A 22353-nucleotide genomic window follows, 5' to 3' on the forward strand; every position below is an offset into this window, starting at 1 on the left:
ATAATGGCCTTATTATATATCAAAGTTTGTGTTAAGGCATTGCGATGTATTTTCGCTTCCATGAGCAGGAAAACAATTCTCGAGGAATTCAAATAGATAATACAAACATGGCATTCATTCGTTTTGTTTTCTTACATTTTTTTCTTGGTAGGAGTAATAATTATACTGAATAATTACACTGATCTCCTAATTATCAAATATACTCTTTTGAAATAAAACTATACCTAAACTTAATGCATGCACTCAGTGTCCTAAGGTCAAACAGAAGACGGAAGCCAATTATTGAGGTATAAATAGGTTGGTGGGGAACCCCATGCCATAATGCCTTACACACTATGGGTGTCAGGGGGCTGCTTGATTTTGTTCTCCACGTGTTGGTGCTTAGAGGTAAGTCTTTGACAATTTCGTTGTAATTCAAACCGCTTGATACATCTATTTATATAGGTGCATCATTTGAAAGTGTGTATTGGTTTTCATTCTGTAGCCTTTCTATTTAAACATCTATGTGCTATGGATGGCATGTAGGGCCAACGCAGTTCCACCTCTATGACGCTGCATAATGAAATATTGTATACTCCGCGGGGAGCTGAAAATACAATTGGGATTGTTAGTTGATATATGAAATACTGATCACAGCTTGTGCTTGATATCTAATATACACAAAACAATAGCTTTTAATGAGGCAAAGATGAGTGTTTACACACCACACATGTTTATCGCTACAGGGAATCACAATACATCTGATAGGAAATTACCGATTTGTTCATCTTTGTCCTCTTTTCGGTGAATTTAAAGCGTTTTACATCACACATTGTCTGACGTCAGTGGTCTTGAAACTGACCTTACCAGATATTTCCTCTCACAGTAAATGGGTTGACCCACATATGGAGGACTTTTTTGTCACAGATATAGAAAGACACTCCGTGCACCCTTTCAGCCACTGAATGTAACACGCTGCGCTATCCAGCTTTATCAAGAACATCGTCTGAGGGTAGGCAGGTTTGAGCCGGATTTTGTTGTGAACTACAACGACAACAAAACACAACAACAAATACGTGAATAAATAGGCATGTTTTGACACGTACCTTCCCCAGCCAAAGTTAGTTACGTTAGCTGTCAGTTCTTTTGTTTGTTGGGAACTATATACTTATATTGTAGCTAAAACATAAGGTCTACACATAATGATCAGGATCCACAGTTTTTTTCTGGTTCTGGGCCCTGAGGTTAAGCAGCTCTTCTGAGTTAAGGGCAAAGACTGCGGTTGGGTATCAACCTAAGAAAATAATCGATTCTGTACTAATAAGAAAATGTAACCCCGAGTGAACACCGGTGGTGTCAAGATGAGCTTGTTTTGGAAAAGCATATTGGTATATGATCATATCTAGTTTCCGTTGCCATACAAGGCAACTACGTTTGTCGTAAGAGGCGATTAACGGGATCGGGTGGTCAGGTTCGCTGACTTGGTTGGCACATGTCATCGGTTCCCAATTGCACAGATCGATGCCCATGTTGTTGATCACTCGATTGTCTGGTCCAGACTCGATTATTTCCAGACCGCCGCCATATAGCTGGAATCTTGCGCAGTACTAAACTCACACACTCACTCTAGTTTCCGCTATCATTAACACTTGTCAAAACAAACATTGATTTATCTTTATATGGTGTACAAGAAGTAGAATGAGCAATCGTGCCTGTCAGACACCAATTATGTAACATATCGGCTCAAGACGTGTCTCAGTCGCTTCGCTTTTTAAATATGTCTGGAGACAACTCGAACGATAAGCGGTATCTCTCGAATACTCTCGAAGAAGTAATCATATCACTTAACAAGTCATAATGATGTTACTTCCTGCTATTTCAGGTGCGATTGCTTGGTTAACGAAGTGCATAGACCGCAGGGAGGATAAGATCATCTTCAACTGCCCTTCGGACCATGTGATCTACCAACCTAAGATTGTCCTGGGTGCTAGCGCTAACGACAGATGCAGGTTCCAAGATGGCGACTGTACAGGCCTCAGCCTGGAACTAAGGAAAGAGAAAGCGGCGTGTTTCTGGAGCAAGTGGTGTAAACTTCGTTGGAGAAGTACTGAACCCATGACGTTCCCAGTCAACACCACCTGTGACCGCGTTAGGCCAACTTACGTCATGTTTGACAACCCTATGTGTATTCAAACAGGTATGATAATCATACAGTCGGGTAAGACAACACTACTGCAAGGTATGGCAACACTATTGTATATAGTGAGGTATGACACTATTGTATGTAGTGAGGTGTGACAACGTGTATATAGTGAGGTATGACACTACTGTATAGAGTGACGTGTGACAACACTACTGTAGTTAGTGAGGTATGACAACACTACTGTAGTTAGTGAGGTATGACAAGACTAGTGTATTTAGTGAGGTGTGACAACACTATTGCATATAGTGATGTATAACACTAGTGTACCTAGGGAGGTATGACAACACTACTGTATTTTGCAAGGTATGACAAGACTACTGTATTTAGTGAGGTGTGACAACACTATTGTATATAGTGAGTATCACACTATTGTATGTAGTGAGGTATGACACTACTGTATATAGTGAGGTATGACACTACCGTATATGGTGAGGTATGACAAGACTACTGTATGTGTAGTGAGGTATGACAAGACTACTGTATATATCGAGGTGTGACAACACTACTGTATATAGTGAGGTATGACACTACTGTACATGGTGAGGTATGACAACACTACTGTACATAGTGAGGTATGACAACGCTACTGCATATAATGAGACGAGACAACACTACTTTATTTAGTTAGGTATGACAATATTATGTGTATGTGATGCGATATGACAACACTACTGAGAGAGGGGCCAACCATATGGTCTGTATTATATGGCACAGGGATTGAATGACAACGTAAAGTGCTAATGCATAATGCAAAATGCTCTGCTGGATTGCTTTCAGATGATATCCTTGATATCTGTTCCCGTGATTCCAAGCTGTCACTTATCACTAAAGGCGTCATGCGTAGCAGCCCCAGCTACCCCAACAACTATGACGACATGATGACGTCATGCAGTAAAGTGCTTCATTACCGACCTGGACATACCTTGGTGATCACAGTGGATGACCTTGACACAAATGGCCACAACCAGGATCATCTGAAGATTTCAAGTCAAGCTGGACCAAGGGAAAAAGTGTTGTTTTACAGACGCCTGTTGCAAGTGACTGAGGAAAACTTCCTAATACACGAGGAGAATGTCACTATCACCTTCAGCATATCAGCAGGGAGGCGAGCAGGACGAGGGTTCATTCTTCGATTTGAATGTAAGTCCAAACTGTTATTTTTCTGACAATAATGGCTGGAAGATCTAACATAACACGCGGTGTAAATCCACCACATTGAAAGTTCATCATGTGTTAACCACTAACACAACACGGCGTGGTATTAGGTCACGACACTTCGCGAGACCTCAGTACTTCCGATGACAAGGAACGTTTCAACCTTTTCGAATGGGCTTACAGTTATCATGCGGTTGATTGTAAAGGAGCGATAATCATTGCAGCAATAGCAAATTTCCGATCTAACCATCCCCATATTACGACTACTACGACTGTCAGAAAAAAATGACTGTTTTTCTAGGTTTTTAGGTTCCTTTGGTTAAATAATACCTACACGGAGTAGATGTATATGCGTACCACTAAATGGGTTCATAAAAAATCACAAACGTATTCAACAGATATGAAGGACGAGAGCACCCAACGGACAATTAAGGACCTGGTACTGATGCCGTCAGTGAAAAACTCGCAGCTGACAAACACTGCCGTCACTGGTGAGTCAACGTAATATATTTTTAGTTGTGTGAAGAAAATGTTCAACCTAATGCACTCATGATTTATATTTTCTTTCTAAAAAATCTCGAGTGAGTTTCAAACACGCATCTTCGACGTAAAGAGCTAACGCCTTAACCACTAACTACCCTACCGCCCCTGAAATTACTTAAAGAAAGACTCGACCTTCTTATGTAACTATGTTTACTACCAGTACATCTCATGCTATGTTATATTTATAAATATTGTTTCACTTATTTCAATCACAGTTACAGGATCTGTTGACAAATGCATCGTCGGCAGGAAAGATTCCATGAGCATCGCGTGTCCTTCCGGTCACGTGATTTTCAAACCTGATTTTGTAGCTGGTGTGAGCAATGGCGGACAATGCATGTCTGTACCCGGAGATTGTCAAGGCCTTACTCATACCCTCATCACACAACGGAATCGATGCTATTGGAAGAACACGTGTGATTTCAGCTGGACAAGAGGAGTTCCCTTAACCATGACCAGCAGCCTAAACTGTTTGGCCCAGGTTCCCAAATACATCTCAGTGGGGAGTTACCAGTGTAAGCCAAAAGGTAAGTCTGTTTGTTTGGTTGGTTGATGTCTACTGCCGTACTCAGCAATATTTCGACTATATGGCGGTGGTCTCTAAATAATCCAGCCTAGTCTAGACCAGTGATCAACACCATGAGCATCGGTCTGACTTAACCTCCGGGGAGTAACGATAGATCGTAAAGTTACGATCGCTTTGTTGAACTGTACCCTGGTTACCCCATCGGTAAATACTGAAACGTATTCGCTAGTCATGCTGAAGGCCCGAGTTCGATTCCCCACTCGAGTACAATGTGTGAAGCCAATTTCTGGTGTCCTCCGCCGTGATGTTCCTGGAATATTGCTAAAGGCGGCGTACAAATGAATTCAGTCACTCACTGAAGCGTAATCATTGAATATGGTAACCTTGATTTTTTAGAGACTGTCTTCGACATGTGTGACAGGACCATCGACGTGATCAACGTCACAGCAGGTATCATACGTAGCCACTCTAGCTATCCATGGCACTACTCTGCAGTTGAAACAACATGTCGTAAATACATCCCTGTCCACAAGACGCATGGCTTACGTATCTACACGGATGAAATCGACCTTGACCCTGACACAAGACAGGATAATCTTCGGTTCTTCAACGCCAAGGGTGAGATGAAGAAGGTGATAGGGAGTCAGAATGTGGATATCACTGTCAAGGACGGATGTGTCATGCTGCAGTTCCACGTATCCATGAGATCAAAAGGAGGGAAAGGTTTCATTCTGAAGTTTCAAAGTAAGAATGAACACTTGTACAGTATTGTCTGTAAGGGATTAAGCGTTTAACGCAGCCTTAAAGATTACAGAGAGAGAGAGGGGTGGGGGGATGGAGAGATAGAGAGAGGAAAAGAGTGAGATGAAGGGAGTACGTAATAGAGACAGTACGCAATACAGAGGAGCACGTAATGGAGACAGTACGTAATAGAGTGGAGAACGTAATACAGAGGAGTAGGAAATAGTGAGAGTACGCAATACAGAGAAGTACGTAATGGAGAGAATACGTAATACAGAGGAGTATGTAATAGAGTACGTAATACAGAGGGAGTATGTAATAGAGAGAGTACGGTATGCAGGAGGAGTACATGATAAAGAGAGTACGTAATACAAAGGGAGTGTGTAAGAGGTGGTATTATCGATTCCCCACGTGGGTACAGTGTGTGAAACCCATTTCTGGTGTATCTGCCGTGATATTGCTGAAATATTGAGCGGCGTAGAACTAAGAATCCTTCACTCATGCTTATCATTATCGTATCTGCTGCATAAAAGTACTTCTAATGTGGCGTCCTTCCTTTACAGGCCGAGGTCCCGTTGGAGACGAGTCGAATGGCCCATCTTTGTCAAAGCATTGTGTCATTAAACATGGTGTTCTTATGACTTGCAGCTGCAGTGGAGGCCAGCGGAGAGACGAGGACGTTGCCATCACAGACCTGCGAGGACATGATGAAACGCAAAAAACGTGGTCGCAATACTGGAGGTGAGGTGACATCAAGAGTGAGTTTTGTTTTACGTCGCATTCGTAAAATATTCCGCTGTATAGCGGCGGTCTGTAAGTCTGGTTTAGCTTTTGGGTCTGAATGCCATGTGTCAAGCAGTCAGCGAGCCGGACCATCCGAACCCCATAGTTGCCTCTCTGGTCAAGCATGGGTTACTGAATATCAGGTCTAACCCGGATCTTCACGGGTCCAGTGACATCAAGTGACATATAAGCCTTGGAAGCTGCTTTCATCGTCATTAGACAGTTTCCTTGTTCAAGAGACGAAATTTGAAAAATCGAATCTATAACTTCGCTCTAGTCAATCATTATCATCATCATCATTATCATCATCATCATCATCATCATCATCATCATCATCATCATCATTACGTCGTAGTCGTCATGGTGATGATGCTAGTGATGATAATCAAGATGATGACAATGAAGAAGAAGATATTGCTGGAACATTGCTAAAACCGGCGTAAAACCAAACTCATCCACTCACTCGTCTTTCAGTGAAGACTCGCGTGGGACAGCGGACACGCTGCTCTGACTCGACCGGGGTAAAGGTCCGGTGTAAGAAGACAAGACGAATGACGAAAGGCAAGAAAGGCATCACTGATGTCAAGACAAGGGCGAGGAAGTCTGGGGGAATGCAGAATACCGAGGGTGAAAAGACTAGAAAGGGACGTCGTAACAGACGAGGGCGGGAGAGAAAGAGAAGGAACAGACGTAAAAATAGGAGAGGAAGAAGAAGACAGAAGAAGAATAAAAGGAGAAGAAGAGGCAGACAACCCAATGTCAGTAGAAAATCTGTGGAAGGAACGTGGAATACAATAAACAGGCAAGCTTCGTGAACACGTCCGGTAATGATGTTCACACTGATAGGTTCATTTTGTCAGCAGTGCTGTCAAGTTACTGCAATCCACGTGTTCAATGTTTCAATGGTGCTGATAATTCAAGCATAACATGTGCATCAATGTTGCCAATATATGCAACCATACGTGTGACAGTTTCCGTTGCGTTGTCAACTGATAAATCACTGCAAACCACTAGGGTTTCACTATTTGAATAGTGTACTATCCCTTTTCACGTAAACCACATGTGTTCAAATATTTCAATAATGTTGCCCATTCATTACAAAGCTCAATGTGTTGACTGTTTGAGTAGTGTTTGCCTTTTCGCGTAAACCATATGTGTTCAATTTTTCAGTAGAGTCGCCAAGTCATTTCCAAGCCCAATGTGTTCACTATTGAATAGTGTTGCCTTTTATACGTGAGCCGTGTGTGTTCAATTGTTCAGTAATGCTGTCAAGTCATTTCCAAGCTCAGTGTGTTCACTATTGAATAGTGTTGCCTTTTATACGTGAGCCGTGTGTGTTCAATTGTTCAGTAATGCTGTCAAGTCATTTCCAAGCTCAGTGTGTTGACTATTGAACAGTGTTGCCTTTTATACGTGAGCCGTGTGTGTTCAATTGTTCAGTAATGCTGTCAAGTTCAATGTGTTCACTATTTGAACAGTGTTGCCCTTTTACATAAACCATATGTGTTTCATATTCCAGGTAAAACAATAAACAACTAAACAACAACAACAACAACAACAACAAACCAAAACCAGTTAGTTGCGTTTCTTTTTCTGGTCAGCATATTTAGATGTTATGGATCTCATTCCATTGAATTTGTCCATCGCGTGGAGAATTTCATACTCGCTTCACATGAAACTATCAATTAACCTACGATATTACACGCGCCGTTGATGTCTGAGACTGTGTATTTGACATCAAAGGACTAGAGGGTTGATTGTATTTGTTGTTGATTTCCAGGCTTGAAGTAAATAAAACCCCACACGTTACAAATGTGCATTTATCTAGATTCTGAACCGTTACTGGCACGAATATCGAGATCAAAACAGTAACATTTCACAGTAGCAAATATTTGTTATTTAGGAAACTCTGGACATTCCGGATTATTGGGAGATCACTGTTTGTGAATTATATTTTTTCAGTGTATTTGTCATTCATGATGCTTCACCTATTCGAAACATTCCTAAAGTGGCCTTTTATCTGCATTGCAGTGTGTGTTTGCTTCCAGTCCGTGCTGCCGATTTTCTTGTTATTTTTAGTTTTGTTATGTTGAATAAAAATATACTTTTGTAATCTTTTATCCGTTTTTACTTTCAAGACCACACATCCGTGCACGGTGCACGTTTCAGACTAAGATGATAATATTTGAATGTGTAAATGTGCAGCACTCCTATATGTTACAGTCCAGGGCCTCCTTTCACAAAGCACTAAGATGATCGTAAGTCAATAAGGTAACCTTAGTGCAATGGTAAATGATGGGAGTTCAGGTTAACCTGAAGGTTGCTTCGTGAAAGGAGACCAAGGTCTGGTTCATTTATCCTAGTCAAGTCGTAGTAGAGGAGTGAACGAGTGAGTGAATTGGCTTTTACGCCTCTTATAGCAATATTCCAACAATATCACGATGGGGGACACCAGAAATGGGTTTCACACATTGTACCCATGTGAGGACTCGAACCCGGGTCTTCGTCGAGACGAAAGAACGCTTTAACGACCGGGCTACCCCAACCGAAAACTAAATATCTTAGGCTGAGATATCAGCTTTCATGTGTGTTTTGGCCCATGGCAGGATACAGGATGTTAACTGAGTGTCATATTCATATTGAAGTACGTGTCATCTGTCGGGAGTTTACAGAAGTACTTGTCGTGTGACAGATGTATACTGAGCGAGTCACGTGTCATATGTATATGTATTATGTGACAAGCAGGGGTTCAAGCATGGATTGTTGAAGATCAATATATCGGATCTTCACGTGCTGAAGAACGTGTCCACGTGTCAAGTTCATACGACATTATCACTGATGCGCTAGTTCTGCTTAAAGTAGATGCCGTGTGTTAGGTTATGCCGAAACACGTGTCATGTATTTGATGTATGTTGAAACACGCGTCATGTGTTTGATGTATTCTAAAATATTCTAATATTCTAATTCAGGTATATGCTGAATAAGAAACCAACATATATATGTATATCATGCGTGAAATGAATACAAACGATGTTCGCCATATGTCCAGTGTGGGTATTGCAGAGAATTTTCATACTGCGCAGGGGTACTCATTTAGATATAATATAAGAGTGTGATGTACTGTGTGTATTTGTGACTATTTGGTTGTCCTTAGTCGTCATTGATTCATATAAAAGTCCTAACAAAAGGCCGGTACAAGTAAGGCAGAGAGGTTCAGAGGAATCGCACTGGGGTCATAACCCAGAGGACATGGATCAAAACCACGCTCCGCTCAGTATTCAATGTGAGGACATGTATTTGCAGGACATGGGCTATCCCAATCCCTTAACTATTGCGGATGATCATGTCATCTAGTACCAAAAGCAAGGGGTCAGGATGGAGCTACCCCTTTCTACAGACACGTTTGAATTTTAGACTCTTACACCCATTTACCATGATGGTCTCAGGGCCCACCTCTTGTGGGAAAACCAACTCAGTGAAGCAGCTTATAGTACGGATGAACATTAAACCTTATCCTGAACGTATTGTGTGGCTCTACAGTCGATGGCAGCCCTTGTATAATGCCATTCAAACCCACGTTGATCTCTACGTTGAATTTCATCATGGCATTCCATCCGACCTGGAAAAAGATGCGTTTGTGCACACACACACACACACACACACACACACACACACATGTGGTGAATGTGGTTATCCTCCTACTCCTCCTCCTCCTCCTCCTCATCATCATCATCATCATCATCACCACACCACTGCCATCATCATAAATCACGACAATCATCACCACACCGTTGTCTGTGTGAAAAAAGAAAGCAGCAGGTGAGGTTTCAGGGTGCATGGAAGTAGCAGGTGATGTTGAAGGTGTGTGCTGAATGAGCAGGTGATGTTTCAGGTGTGTACTGAAGTAGCAGGTGATGCTCAGGTGTGTACTGAAGGAGCAGGTGATGTTTCAGGTGTGTACTGGAGCAGTAGGTGATGTTTCAGGTGTGTACTGAAGCAGTAGGTTGTGTTTAAGGTGTGTGCTGAAGCAGTAGGTTATGTTTAAAGTATATAGTTATGCAGCATGCAAAATGTGATGTTTCAGGTGTATAGTGATGCGTCCAATTACCGTCAGCAGAAACATTGTTTGATATCACAGGGCCGAGCCGTCTTCACCTTATCTGCAATCACAAGTCTGGTCTGGGCAATTACGCAACCCAGGCTGTTACTGGTTGACGTTGTGTTCGTTAAACGATTATGCATACCACGCAGCCGAATTTGATTGTTCGAACTTGACGTGACACCTGGCCGTTTGAACCTCGGGATGACGTACCACTTTTATAATAATAATAATGATGGTCATTTGTTATACGCTTCCAATCCACACACTTGTCCATGCTCCAAGAGCAGGACAAAGAGCAGGTCAAAGAACGAGAGAGTTAGTTTGATACAGAGGAGAAAAGATAAGTCTTCAGTTGTGATTAGAAAACTGTCAGAGACCCTTCGATGTGGAGTGGCAATGAATTACATAGTCATGGGAATGCATGAAAGATTGATCGTTTACAAGGAAAGTCGTTACAGCAATATGTGTAAGCGCTGGTTCTGTGATCGAAGAGTTCTGGCAGGTGTGTATACAATGATCAAGTCAGTGACGTGGGATGGAGGTTAGTTGTGGATGCATGTGTAGACGGTTCAGAGAACTCGAAAGCTGATTCATTGGGGAACCAATGAAGTCTTCTGAGAAGTTGAGTGTGAAGTGACATGATTTTGACTGCAACGAAATGATGCGGGCAGCCGTATTCTGTACTGAACCCTGTTTTGACCTACACGCTGTCCGATGTGATGATTTAGGTCTTTAGGAAATAAGAAATCTGACTAGAATCTTCTTACTTTCTTTTGTGAAAAGAATGCTCCCACATGTATCAGGTTTTCACAATCTCAAATCAAATCAAAACAAATCAAATTATCTCTGAATTGTCAGCGTCCCACGACACTTGCAATGCCCCAGAAAAGAGGCCAGTAGTATGGCAGTTGCTCGTTCAGTGAGTGAGTGAGTGAGTGAGTGAGTGAGTGAGTGCAGTTATATAATAATGTGCCTGATTCGATAACGCTTATATGGATATGTCTGGCTCATTGGCCAGTCCACGAGGAAGCTCAATACAAAGTTGTACACATTTCAACATTACAATCTGACAATCGGTGTTTCCCCGGTGTTCCAAGGATGAAGGTGGTACCGATTTACCTGCACATCGTTCTCTCCTCACATGTTGGTAAGTTCTCCTCTGCCTGGATATTCTACAATTCAGTAGATACCCAGTCTCTAACTCGCTCTCGAAATTCAATGCAGCAATAATTTGCAATGAATACTGTATATTCGCTTGCTGTTTCTATCAGACATTCATGATACCTGTCACATCATCTTGATAATCCAGTAATTAATATAATGCGTATTGTTCAACGACGCCAAGGTACGATGACGCAATGGTACCACGTCATCAAGCCTGATAATGTGTTCAAGTAGTCGCTTGTATGTCTAGTATGTGTCACTGGAAATCCCAAACAATTAAACAGTATCCCATGGTGTCATTTGATCGGTAGTCTGGTTAGTTCTCTGCATCTAATGAGTGTCAGCGTATCTGGAAGTGTGGTCGATGTACTCCGTAAGGGTAGTTTACAATAGTGTTTAAACCTTTCTAGTCATCGGTTTGAAAAGGTCACACGTGACAAGGGTCTATTTATATTCTAGTTTTGTCTGTATTTAAATAATGATATCGAACCACAAGGTGACGCAAGATGAACTTATGTTTTTGTAATACAATATATCTCAGAATATATATCTACTAATAATATACTACCGATCAAACGTGTAGACTCACGAGTGTAGATGAAGCCACTCCCGCCAACAGTTCTGAAACAGATTTTGCAATCTATTCCATTCTGTTCAGAGATACTGTTTAAACATGAACTGATGGATTGTGAAAGAATTTCGTAATGTTGAAAATATTATTGTCATGTGTTCAGTAAATGATGAAAATCAGTGAAAACAGGCAAATCTTGACAAAGCTTTACACCAAAATACAGCTGTTCTCATTCGCGATGTTTGCACATGCCTTTATTTGCAACTTCATCAAGTCATCTAAGACGGGGTATACATACATACATACATACATACATACATACATACATACATACATACATACATACATACATACATACATACATACATACATACATACATACATACATACATACATACATACATACATACATACAGTTCCTCAGCTACACTTTTGATGCGTAGTGTATAATCACAAGTATGTGTTGCCTGTGTTATGCTGACTCTGATATTAGCATTTCATTCAATAATGAATAATTTTCTATATGAAATTCATCGTTCATTGTTCTGCTTGTTTTTTAAGGTCGGTTCATGCTAAACTACGGCTTTTACCGTGTATTGGGATATATAGTTTTCCTGAGGAAATGATAACGGTTTGACATCCCGGTATTAAATTATTTCCACTGACAAGGACGTTTGACTGAATTATCCTCATTCCTTGTGACGTGCGACGTGCGACGTGCGACGTGCGACGTGTGACGTGCGACGTGCGACGTGTAATAATCCTTTAAAAAATAAAAAAATATTAAGAACACAATAACGCTGAAATGATAAATACTGACCCAATAAACTGCATTACAGTACTCATTAGACCATTGAAATGCATCAGTTGACAAAACGTCACAATCAAATGACGACGCAATCAAATGACATCAGTAATATCTCAGCTATGATCCCGGTGGCGTCAGTATAATTAACAGAGGTTGCGTACAATACGTCTGTCCGTATAATACAAATTGTATCAAACGTGTTAATGATTTGGTATAAAAAGAGCGATAGCGAGCTGGATACTAAATCGTTCAAGAGTTTAATGAAAAAGGTATCTCAGAGTTCAGAGTTCTCTCGAGTTCAGTACTTAGTTTATTACCCTAGAAGCAAAAACAAAAAGAAACTGCCTTCAACGTGAAGACTCTCATACCAATTTTCCGCGTGTCAAGCAAGTGTCTAGTACCACTGAGACTGAGGCTTTAGCATTAGTGACGTCATAACTGTAACCATTATGACGTCATATGTCAAACGGTGTTACACTAGTGTAATATTGTCGTAGAAATAATACACTGCAAAAACGTCCACTACATACGTGGCCAACGTATGGGTAATGGCATACTAATTTCGAACGTCACACGAGTGTCGTATCGCGTTGACCTGAGATCCTAACGATTTGATTGGATAACCGATGACCTCTCAGTTAAGTCACGTTTTTCATGACAAACACGTGAATTCATTCATTCTACAACTTATATGCATTGTGGGATGAAACATTCCGAACGTTGCCGTGTCGTTGTTTAATTGTGAGTCAAACTGAGACATATCCATCGAAAGCCATAATCGCAATGTTTCCACCAGTGATGCATATGTTTGCTGATTAAACTGCAGGTAAAAAAACGGAGTAGTTTACAGCAGGAGGTTGGAGGCCCGACAACTAACATGCATCATGACGTCGGTTACCAAGGGGCAGGCAAGAGTGGCGTAGCGACGTCCTTCGAGTGACGTCATGCACAAAGTGTACTTCCGTAAAGAATTTTTCCGCAACCTCATTATGAAACCAGTTTTGGTTTGAAACCATAAAATAAAGCTATTTTGTCAGTTTAATGCATGTAAGACGTGGGTAATACATAAAATACAACACGAGGTCTCATTACATACGAGTTATACGAAAGGAGGGTCCTTTCTGTGGTATCTGACCGAGCAAAGTTGTGGCATCGATCTGTACACAATCGGGATACGATGACATGCGTCAGCGAGCCTTTTAGTCGCCTTTTACGAGAAACATGGCCGACTGAAGATCAGTTCTAACAAGGCTAAACGCAAATCTAGACCCTGCTATAAGGCACTCGCTTTTGTCAAAGCACGGTGAGCGGATCAGTTTGGTTTTACCACCACTTGCGACAATATTTCAGAATACCATCAGTAACATGAGGCGTGCGCTACTTTGCTCAACCCTTGAACACGGGCATGGTGCATTTACACCATCGGCCGGATCAAGACGATTCGAACCCTAGATCGGTGGTTTCTGACCCATGAAAGAGATGCAACATTGTACATTGAATATAAAGCGCGGATGGGTCGAAGTGGTATTGGAATAGGTGTTCTAAAGTACGGACAGTTAGTCTTCATACATGCCGTTAAGTAATTATTCAGCAGTATTTGGATACCAGAATCCAGACATCTGCTTCCTGCGTAGGGAATTGACCCCGGAACTTTGGCTAGAGGAATGAACACCGTAACATCCACACAACCCCTAGTTTTGTCAAGTGAACAACCCCAAGCGAGTGAATATGGCATTGCACCGCTTTTAGCAACATTTCAGCAATATTAGGCGTGGGAAATCAGAACTTGGCTTCAAACAATGAACCCAGGAGGGAACCGAGACCAGGCCTTCAACATGGCGACTTTAGGCCACCCAATCGCCCCAGTCATAGAGTGACTCATCTTGCTCCCATGAATTCAGTGTAAAGTAAATATTATTTTGTTGCAGGGGTATTTGGGATCATCTCCAGATGTACCATGAAGATGGAGGACAGTTTGAGCTTCCAGTGCCGCAAAGGCCACGTTATCTATGATCCAGTGGTGTCGTTGGGTAAGAATGACGCCAACCCCTGCGTGCCTGGCCCTGATGACTGTGCAGGACTGAGTTCAGATCTCCGGAGGATGCGGAGGAAGTGTTTCTGGAGAAGGCGTTGTTACGTCCAGTGGAAGACAACTGGTCCGTTGACTCAAACGTTGTCCTCAATCCAGGGCAGATGCAACGGCCAGACACCTACATATGTCGCGTATGATACCCCTAAATGTATTCTGAAAGGTACGTACCCTGCTATGTTTCTGTTCATCATCAAGTTTGATTTGCAAACTAAACACAAACTAATCTAAAAAGTTGTACAATATATAATGGCTTTGCTTAAGGATCAGTTGACAGAATTACGTTTAAAAAAGGTCCCAAGTTTGAAAGTAGCTTTAACAGTGTGATGCTACCATGGTAGCTGAGATTTATATCAGTGCATCAGTTGACGCCAGTATCGTAGCTATCTCCGCTGTAGTGTGCGAAGTACTGTCCAGATTTTGGTAGTCAGCTGGGCTAGGTATGCCCGAAAGATACTTAACCCACAAACCATTGTGTCACCATTTGGCTACCAATATGGTGAACATTTTTATCAGGCATTGCATGGTTTGAAAGTGTGCTATAGCTTACCAAAGAGAGAGTAATATATTTACAAAATGACCCCCTGAAAATTCTATAGCCAGAGAATAGATATTCAATGGCCCGACTCGATTTTCCCCCGCCGTGGACTCGCGAGCCAGTGGCTATTTCGATTACTGCTGTAGTGTCACGTCAACACATCGTGTTGTTCAGGGATGCGTTGAAAGACAATGTGGAAGTGGCTTTGTTGTGGCTAAGGAAAACATAATCCATCCAGGAATCCAACGATCGCACGTTTCTTGCAGACCTAACTGTACATCAATGTGTAGGAAATGGGATGCCTTAGTCGACTCGGACTCCGACACAGGGTAACTGACCTTTCGCTATCGCTCTCACCGCTGGTTCAGTATTTTTACTTCCCAATACTCCATCCTGATTTTATTTCCATTCAAAACAGATTAAACTTACATTTTTGAACAAATGAAAAACGACTTCATAGTAAATCAGAATCTGTCTTCCAGCCAACGTGTTCAGTATTTGCAACAAAAGTGGCAATCCCACCCAAGTCAACGAAGGCGTTATCAGGAGCCATGACTTGTTCCCAAGCCAGTTTCCTCGACTCAAAACCACCTGTACTCAAGTCTTGAAAGCAAAGGATGGACACCGGCTACACCTGTCCGTAGTCCATCTCCAGCTTGACGTGGCGGATCGACTGAAAGTCCGTCATTACAAAGGCACCAAGAAACTAGAGTTGATCAACTCCAACAGTCTCACGAACAAACAAGTTAATGTTGAGGAGGGAGATCTGCACATAACGCTGGAAGCGTCAGCCAAAGGACTGACTGAAGAGGTCGGCTTTATCATCAGATTTGAATGTGAGTTAAAAGTGACCCTTAAGGTACGTATTTAAATAACACTGCGAGGGCTTCAACCTGAGCAGAGTGTATTTAAATAACTACCATAGTGAGGGTGATTAAACGGATTACGCCAGTTACCTATTTAATATGTATTGCATCCGGCATGATGATTATCAAAACAAGTACAGTTTCAATTTTGAGATAGAAATAATTGCCCAAGGGCAGTTAATCAAGTTATGCTAATCAAACACTTCCAAGAACTGTGGACATATCTTAGCGATTTAATTGTTCTCACAGCGTAAGTCTCCAGCCAAATATGCCTGTAATAAGAGACGAGTTATTTGATCACGTGGTTAGCGTGAGAGATTGAGTGAATGAGTATGGCTTTGTGGCGGGGAATCCACATGCAGGCTTTACACATTGTACCTATGTGGATAATAAAATCTGGAGTTTTAGGCCTGACGAACTCGCAAACTCCCTGCTGTACTTTGGGTAGCCTAGCTATTACACAGTCCAGGTTCGAATCTCTGCATGGGCCTAACGCGTGAGGCCAATTTCAGATTTCTCTAATGATGTAGAAGACACCGGTTGCAATAAACCTCACAGACAAAGCCTACATAAAACAAAGAGGTGTTCCTGTGATGTGGTGATCCAGAAGTTTGATAATCCGAACAACTCGGAATGGTTTCGTCCGAGCTAATGGATTATACGTAACGTTTGTTGTCACTCTTGCAGACATAAAGGTGTCTCTACAGTTGCCGAGATCAACACGGTTTATTCTATCAAATGAAGTCATTACTAAAGGACTACGGACACCGAGATCAAAATGTAGGTCAGCTGTCTTCATAGTGATCACTTAGTTTCCTGGGCGGTCACTACTTAAAGTATCTTGTCTTATAAAAGTAATGAGAAATGTTGACATATGCTACAAAACACATAATGCATTGTTCTCCAGTATAGTCAACAATATACAATGAAATATGCAAACCATAGATACAGTCACTTGATGAAGTCTTTGCATTGTGTTTAGAAGCAATACGAGAAAAAATTATGTATGTCAACTTCTTTGACATTGTGTCATTATGACATGTTGTTATAAAGGACACACCGTTTCGGAATATAATGTTAATGCCATGACAATGGTACGGTGATATATACTCGATTATTTTCAGAAACAAGGTATGACTAGGTAAATGTTTCAGGAAGGGTTCATGATGATGGCTATTGTTACAGATGATGCCTGCGTGGATGAAAGGATAATTAAGTCCAACTCTCCGTTGACCTTCCAATGTCCGCCCTTCCACATCCTGTACAGGCCCGTCGTCATGGCCGGGGTGACCAGCTTCAAGGGACGCATCATGTCGACCTCCAGAGATTGCTATGGGCAGTATACCGGGTTAATCACAGAGACCAACAGGTGCTACTGGAAGCAGCAATGTCAGATTAGCAAACGATCAGGCCTGCCCTTGACAAGAACATATGAGCTACGGTGCCTTGCTTTGATGCCTGACTACTTGTCATCAAAGGGTTATCAGTGTCTTGCCAAAGGTATGCTGTGTGTGCACTTAGAGATGTATGTTAGGGGTCTGGTCTAGAATGGGTCCTTTACATTCTGAGGTGACGTAAAGAAGGAAAGCTTTTCTGGGTCGAATTATATGGATTAAAACCCGAAGGCGTTCTTCATAACATCAAACTGCACTGTTGGACTCCTTTCTATGGAAGCTCACCCTCGTATAGCCAATGAATAACATTACGGGAACACTCAGTCGTGCTTGCCCAATGTCAGAGGGACACTCGGTGTGATGCATTTCTCGGACAATTATGGTTAATGCACATGAACCAAGCTATGGTGAGGACAAACCTCGAACACAATCGGATCAAACACTGGATTAAAGTTAGTGAATGAGTGAGAAGTTTCACGTCGCTTTTAGCAATATTACAGGATTATCACGAAGGGGACACCAGGAATGGGCATCACACACTGTACCCATGTGGGGAATCGAACTAGGGACTTTGGCGTGACGAGCGAACGCTGTCGCTCGTCAAAAGGAAGGTGTGTCAAGAAAGACGAGGAACACACCAGAAACATTTGGCAGTTTAATCACAGTAGTTATCGTTGTGTTCCAACAAGGCTGATTGTGGGAACAATCTGAGATATTTGCCTTCAAAATATTTCCTGGTGAGTGGCCCTGTCGCTGTGTAGAGGTGGTTGATCATGCCAGGATACGATATCCTATATAAGATATATCAAAATACGTGCTTGATAGGCATATTTTAGAAGTTGGAGGTAAATAGAATAAGTGTATATGGATGACGACTTCTTTAATACTGGAACACGACATTCCGATTACGACGTATTAAAGAAGTTGTCATCCATACACACTTATTCTATTCTATCAAAATACTTCCTAATCATCTTGACCATAAGGCAAGGGTTAAAATGATTAAACATTCATTCATTTACAAATAATGTCATGAAAAATGTGAGTACTACAATGGAATGAACTATTATCGTTATGCTAATATTTGCATACAGCCGATATCAAGTTCAACTGCTCAAAGGCACTTTGGTTTCCCTAGTTCATCGGGTGTCCATTACAACGGCTCATCGTATTTTTAATCTGAACTCCCTGGGGACCATACAACTCTTGCTGCCTACTAGGCGCATCGTGTTCCTGTGGCCTTCCCATCCGTTCGTGTTACATATTCACAGCTGGGTGGACTGGGACATATAGTCGTAGTACTTTGCCCATGTTTACTGCACGTTGCTGTACCCGCAACTAGGTGTTTGCACGTATTCATGTGGCCACCATCTGGTCATATACCAACTGATTCGTGGGTTCTTATTAGTGCACAGGATTGTGTACTGTACACTATAGGTTGTGACAACACTGAAAGAGTCTCCACACAAACGTGACTCCAAGGTTTTAACCCCTGGTCACAGGTGGGCTCGACCACGGCACCTCCAAGCTCGGTAGAATACTAGACTGGGGCCATAGATAGCTCGCCCACCGCGCCCCAACTTTCAGTTAAACCAAATGAGAATACAATCACAGTATCTGCACAGGTTACATGTATTGCCTCTTTACAGCGAATGTATTCGACATGTGTGACAGAACGTCGGTCATCACCACAACAGAAGGTCTGATCAAGAGTCATTCCAACTTCCCGTGGCACTACAGAGCACGACAAATAGTATGCCGGAAGAAAATCCGCATCAACCCTAAATATGGCCTTCACCTTTACACAGACGAAATGGATCTTGATCCATCAACAAGGGGCGATAACCTCAAAATATTACTTTCTGGGCCAAAGAAGAGTTTTTTCAAAAAGTACGTCGGGGGACGAAGAGTCAATCTCCACATTTCGTCAGGAACTGTTGTCATCCAGTTCAGAGTTTCCAGGCGGTCAAGAGGTGGAAAGGGATTCATTTTGCGATTTAGAGGTAGGTAGAGAGCAATAAGCAGACAAAACAAATACGTCTTTATTCAAATCTTGGTTTCTGTGGGATTACAGATCACAATTGGTTATTGGCCATTTTGGTTAATGCCATCAGTCATGTCCACATGGTTCGTAATGATGGTCAACAAGACGAAGCGTATCGTTCATCATAATTTTAATGGCTGGTTTATCTGGTGCTGAATCAGTTGCCGTAATAAATGATATTATCATATAGGTTGCAAGGTATGGCGTTAATCATTTGACTGTCTGGTCCTGAATCGAATGTGAACAGACCAACGCTTTGTGGTCGGTATATAGGTAAACCACAAACAAACCTACAAATATCTCAAACGACGAGTCTGTTTACTGCAGGCATTGTCCAGCCACACATAAGAGAAAGAGACGTAAAAGAGGACGATGATATGACCAACGAGGTGCCCGGTGTTGAGATCAAACGAAGATGCAAGAAAAAAGACATAAGTATATAACAGATTTTAATGAAGAGAGTAAAGTTCACACGTTATTTTAATATTCGGTGTTTTTTTCTTCAAATATTGTAAAATTAACTAATCCAAGAAAAAAAGAAAAACTATATTTATTAATGACAGTTTCTTTATTGTGAATAACACGAACCTTCGGATCGTTGTGAAGGAGCAAGCATATGCTCCGAAATGTCTTATTCAATCCATAAATCTTGCTTTTTGCGTGCATTCCACTTCTAAACTAATCTTAAAAGCTCGTAAACACAAATTGGATTATCCACTAACTTATTAACACGCTATACTAAATGTTGCATGTATTTATTTCTGAAAATTTTACAATTACATATAACTACTACTTGTAAACATAATTTGGATGACAAGTGTGTTTGTTTATTAATATATTCATCAGTAAGTATTTCAATGTCATTTCATATTTTCAGGAACCATTTTGTACGAAGTAAGTGGGAAGATAGTTGCCACGCGAACTGGATGTTCCAGAAACAGAAGCCCGAAACGTGGACGTCTTAACTCGAAAAGGAAACATCCATTATGAAACAGGTCACTTCGACGTCGTCAGCGTTATACTGACTTAAGACGGAGTCCTTGACCGAACGGTATCCTTACCACGACATCCCAAATATTATATGACTGTTTTCTATAGCTGGATGGCACTAAGATCATGTCATTTTAGACAAAACAATTTCCACAATTCTGTTCCAAGCTACCATTCAATTGTTTTTAATTTCTCACTTGGTACAGTTAGTGAGATAGTGGCACCGACGTCTTTAATTTGATGACGTCTTTATGTGTACAACCAGTACTATAGTGTTTGCTTATCATTAAAATTTTCATGTCGAGCAGTTTCCTGAAGATCAGGAACTATTCCCCAGTTTCCGTTGTGGATATATGAGTTCTCGTAAGTCTGTCAACACATTCCGTTATAGAGACTTCGGTTTAAAAAGAGGAAAGTGGGTTTGCTTTTGCTGTATTACGTTGCCGACAGTGCTTGCAGATACGTATTTCACACACAAACAAATGTCAGAAGTCTGTGTCGCACCCTAATCACGAAAGGACTTGAATAATGCCAAGTGTTAGATACATGCAAGACCATACCATCACTTGGAAATTTGGAATGAAAGATCGCAAATGCATTTTGTGATAAGAGTGTTACGCTTGAGTAATCCGCCTTTGGACAGATGTGTTGGCTTTTGAAAGGTCGACCCATGTCACCGAGAATAAGCGCATTCTTGTCATACTGTCCAACAGTTCAATACTCACATTTACAAGTAAATATGCTGCATTCTCGCTGTCCACAAATATATATCCCCTGGGTCAGTGTACATGTATGGTCACCCATTGCATTTGGTGCTGACGTGCTACCATCAATATACACAGCCTTGTTTTTGTTCAGTGTGAAACACTTTTGTCGTTGTTTTCTTAATACCGTTATTCTGGCAATAAAGGTTCAATAGCCAATGATCTATAAGTCATTTCATTGAAATTACATTGAAGGCAAGGAAACACAGACAGCGTTGATGCAGGAACATCAAACACACAGAAGGACATCCTCCCCATTTTCGCCGCGTCCAGTTCATAAATGTTGCATTAGTCCAAGTCCACCAGGTCTAATTCACGTTGCAGATAAGCGGATTTAATTCCATTTTCCATGCACCCAAACCAATAAATGTGTTAGTATCTAACCTCCACTTCAAATCAAGAGATGTAACTGCTGTTCCCAAGGATCAGATGTAATCCCCGCAAGGACAACACCTAATTCATGCAATCTCGAGATGATCTTACATTCAAGGACAGCATCTGATCCATGTATCCAAGACATGGTCTGATCTTGTAATCAAGTGCCGCATCTAATTCACGTATCCTATGCAAGATGCGGATCTGATCTTATATTCAAGGACATCGTCTAATTCATGTATCCAAGATGAGGATCTGATCCCCGTGCCACAGGACCGTTACATATTCTACCATTATATCAGCCAGTATGTAGTTTCTAAATTCAAAGTGGACCTTGTGTCATGCAAAAGATACATTGAATAATAGCAGACAATCGAAAGAAGAAACTTTTTCTTAGCTGTTGAACTTGTGGAACAGTTTTAACCATCCAAACTGTTACCTTTTGTTAAAACGAATGTAACACTTTAATGTAATACAGTGGAAGCTGTCTAAACCGGTACTCATTGGGACTGATGAAATTGTCCGGTTTGGACAATGTGCCGGATTGTAGAACTGATGATAAATGTGTAAGCTACCGATGGGACTGAGATTTTGTGCCGGTGGTGACAACTTGCCGGACTGAACTTCCACTGTATTAGCATGTTTTACACGACCTGGCTATATTCAGGCAAGAAAGCTACACTACAATAGGTGACTACGAAAGTACAATAAATGTCTA

At 41.5% G+C, this 22353-nt stretch overlaps 2 protein-coding genes across 3 annotated transcripts; both read left to right on the forward strand.

The window, feature by feature from the left end:
* The first annotated feature begins 321 nt into the window (after positions 1–321).
* Positions 322–8043, forward strand: LOC137273343 (uncharacterized). Of its 2 annotated transcripts, XM_067805952.1 has the most exons (9): positions 322–387; positions 1862–2176; positions 2960–3322; positions 3736–3828; positions 4096–4407; positions 4803–5150; positions 5796–5888; positions 6405–6732; positions 7450–8043. In XM_067805952.1, exons 1-9 carry the CDS (start codon positions 336–338, stop codon positions 7451–7453), a joined length of 1908 nt encoding a protein of 635 aa, XP_067662053.1. In that variant the 5' UTR covers positions 322–335; the 3' UTR covers positions 7454–8043. The 2 variants fall into 2 exon arrangements, with proteins under 2 accessions (XP_067662053.1, XP_067662052.1); XM_067805951.1 differs by lacking the exon at positions 7450–8043 and having other exon boundaries at positions 6405–6825.
* A 3011-nt stretch (positions 8044–11054) lies between these two features.
* Positions 11055–21419, forward strand: LOC137273344 (uncharacterized). The gene is made up of 8 exons (XM_067805953.1): positions 11055–11179; positions 14504–14827; positions 15685–16038; positions 16756–16848; positions 17254–17568; positions 19112–19465; positions 19834–19941; positions 20384–21419. Exons 1-8 carry the CDS (start codon positions 11131–11133, stop codon positions 20494–20496), a joined length of 1710 nt encoding a protein of 569 aa, XP_067662054.1. The 5' UTR covers positions 11055–11130; the 3' UTR covers positions 20497–21419.
* Positions 21420–22353: the final 934 nt, after the last annotated feature.

The sequence above is a fragment of the Haliotis asinina genome, chromosome 2 (genome assembly GCF_037392515.1).
Source record: "Haliotis asinina isolate JCU_RB_2024 chromosome 2, JCU_Hal_asi_v2, whole genome shotgun sequence".
Classification (NCBI taxonomy): Eukaryota; Metazoa; Mollusca; class Gastropoda; order Lepetellida; family Haliotidae; genus Haliotis; species Haliotis asinina.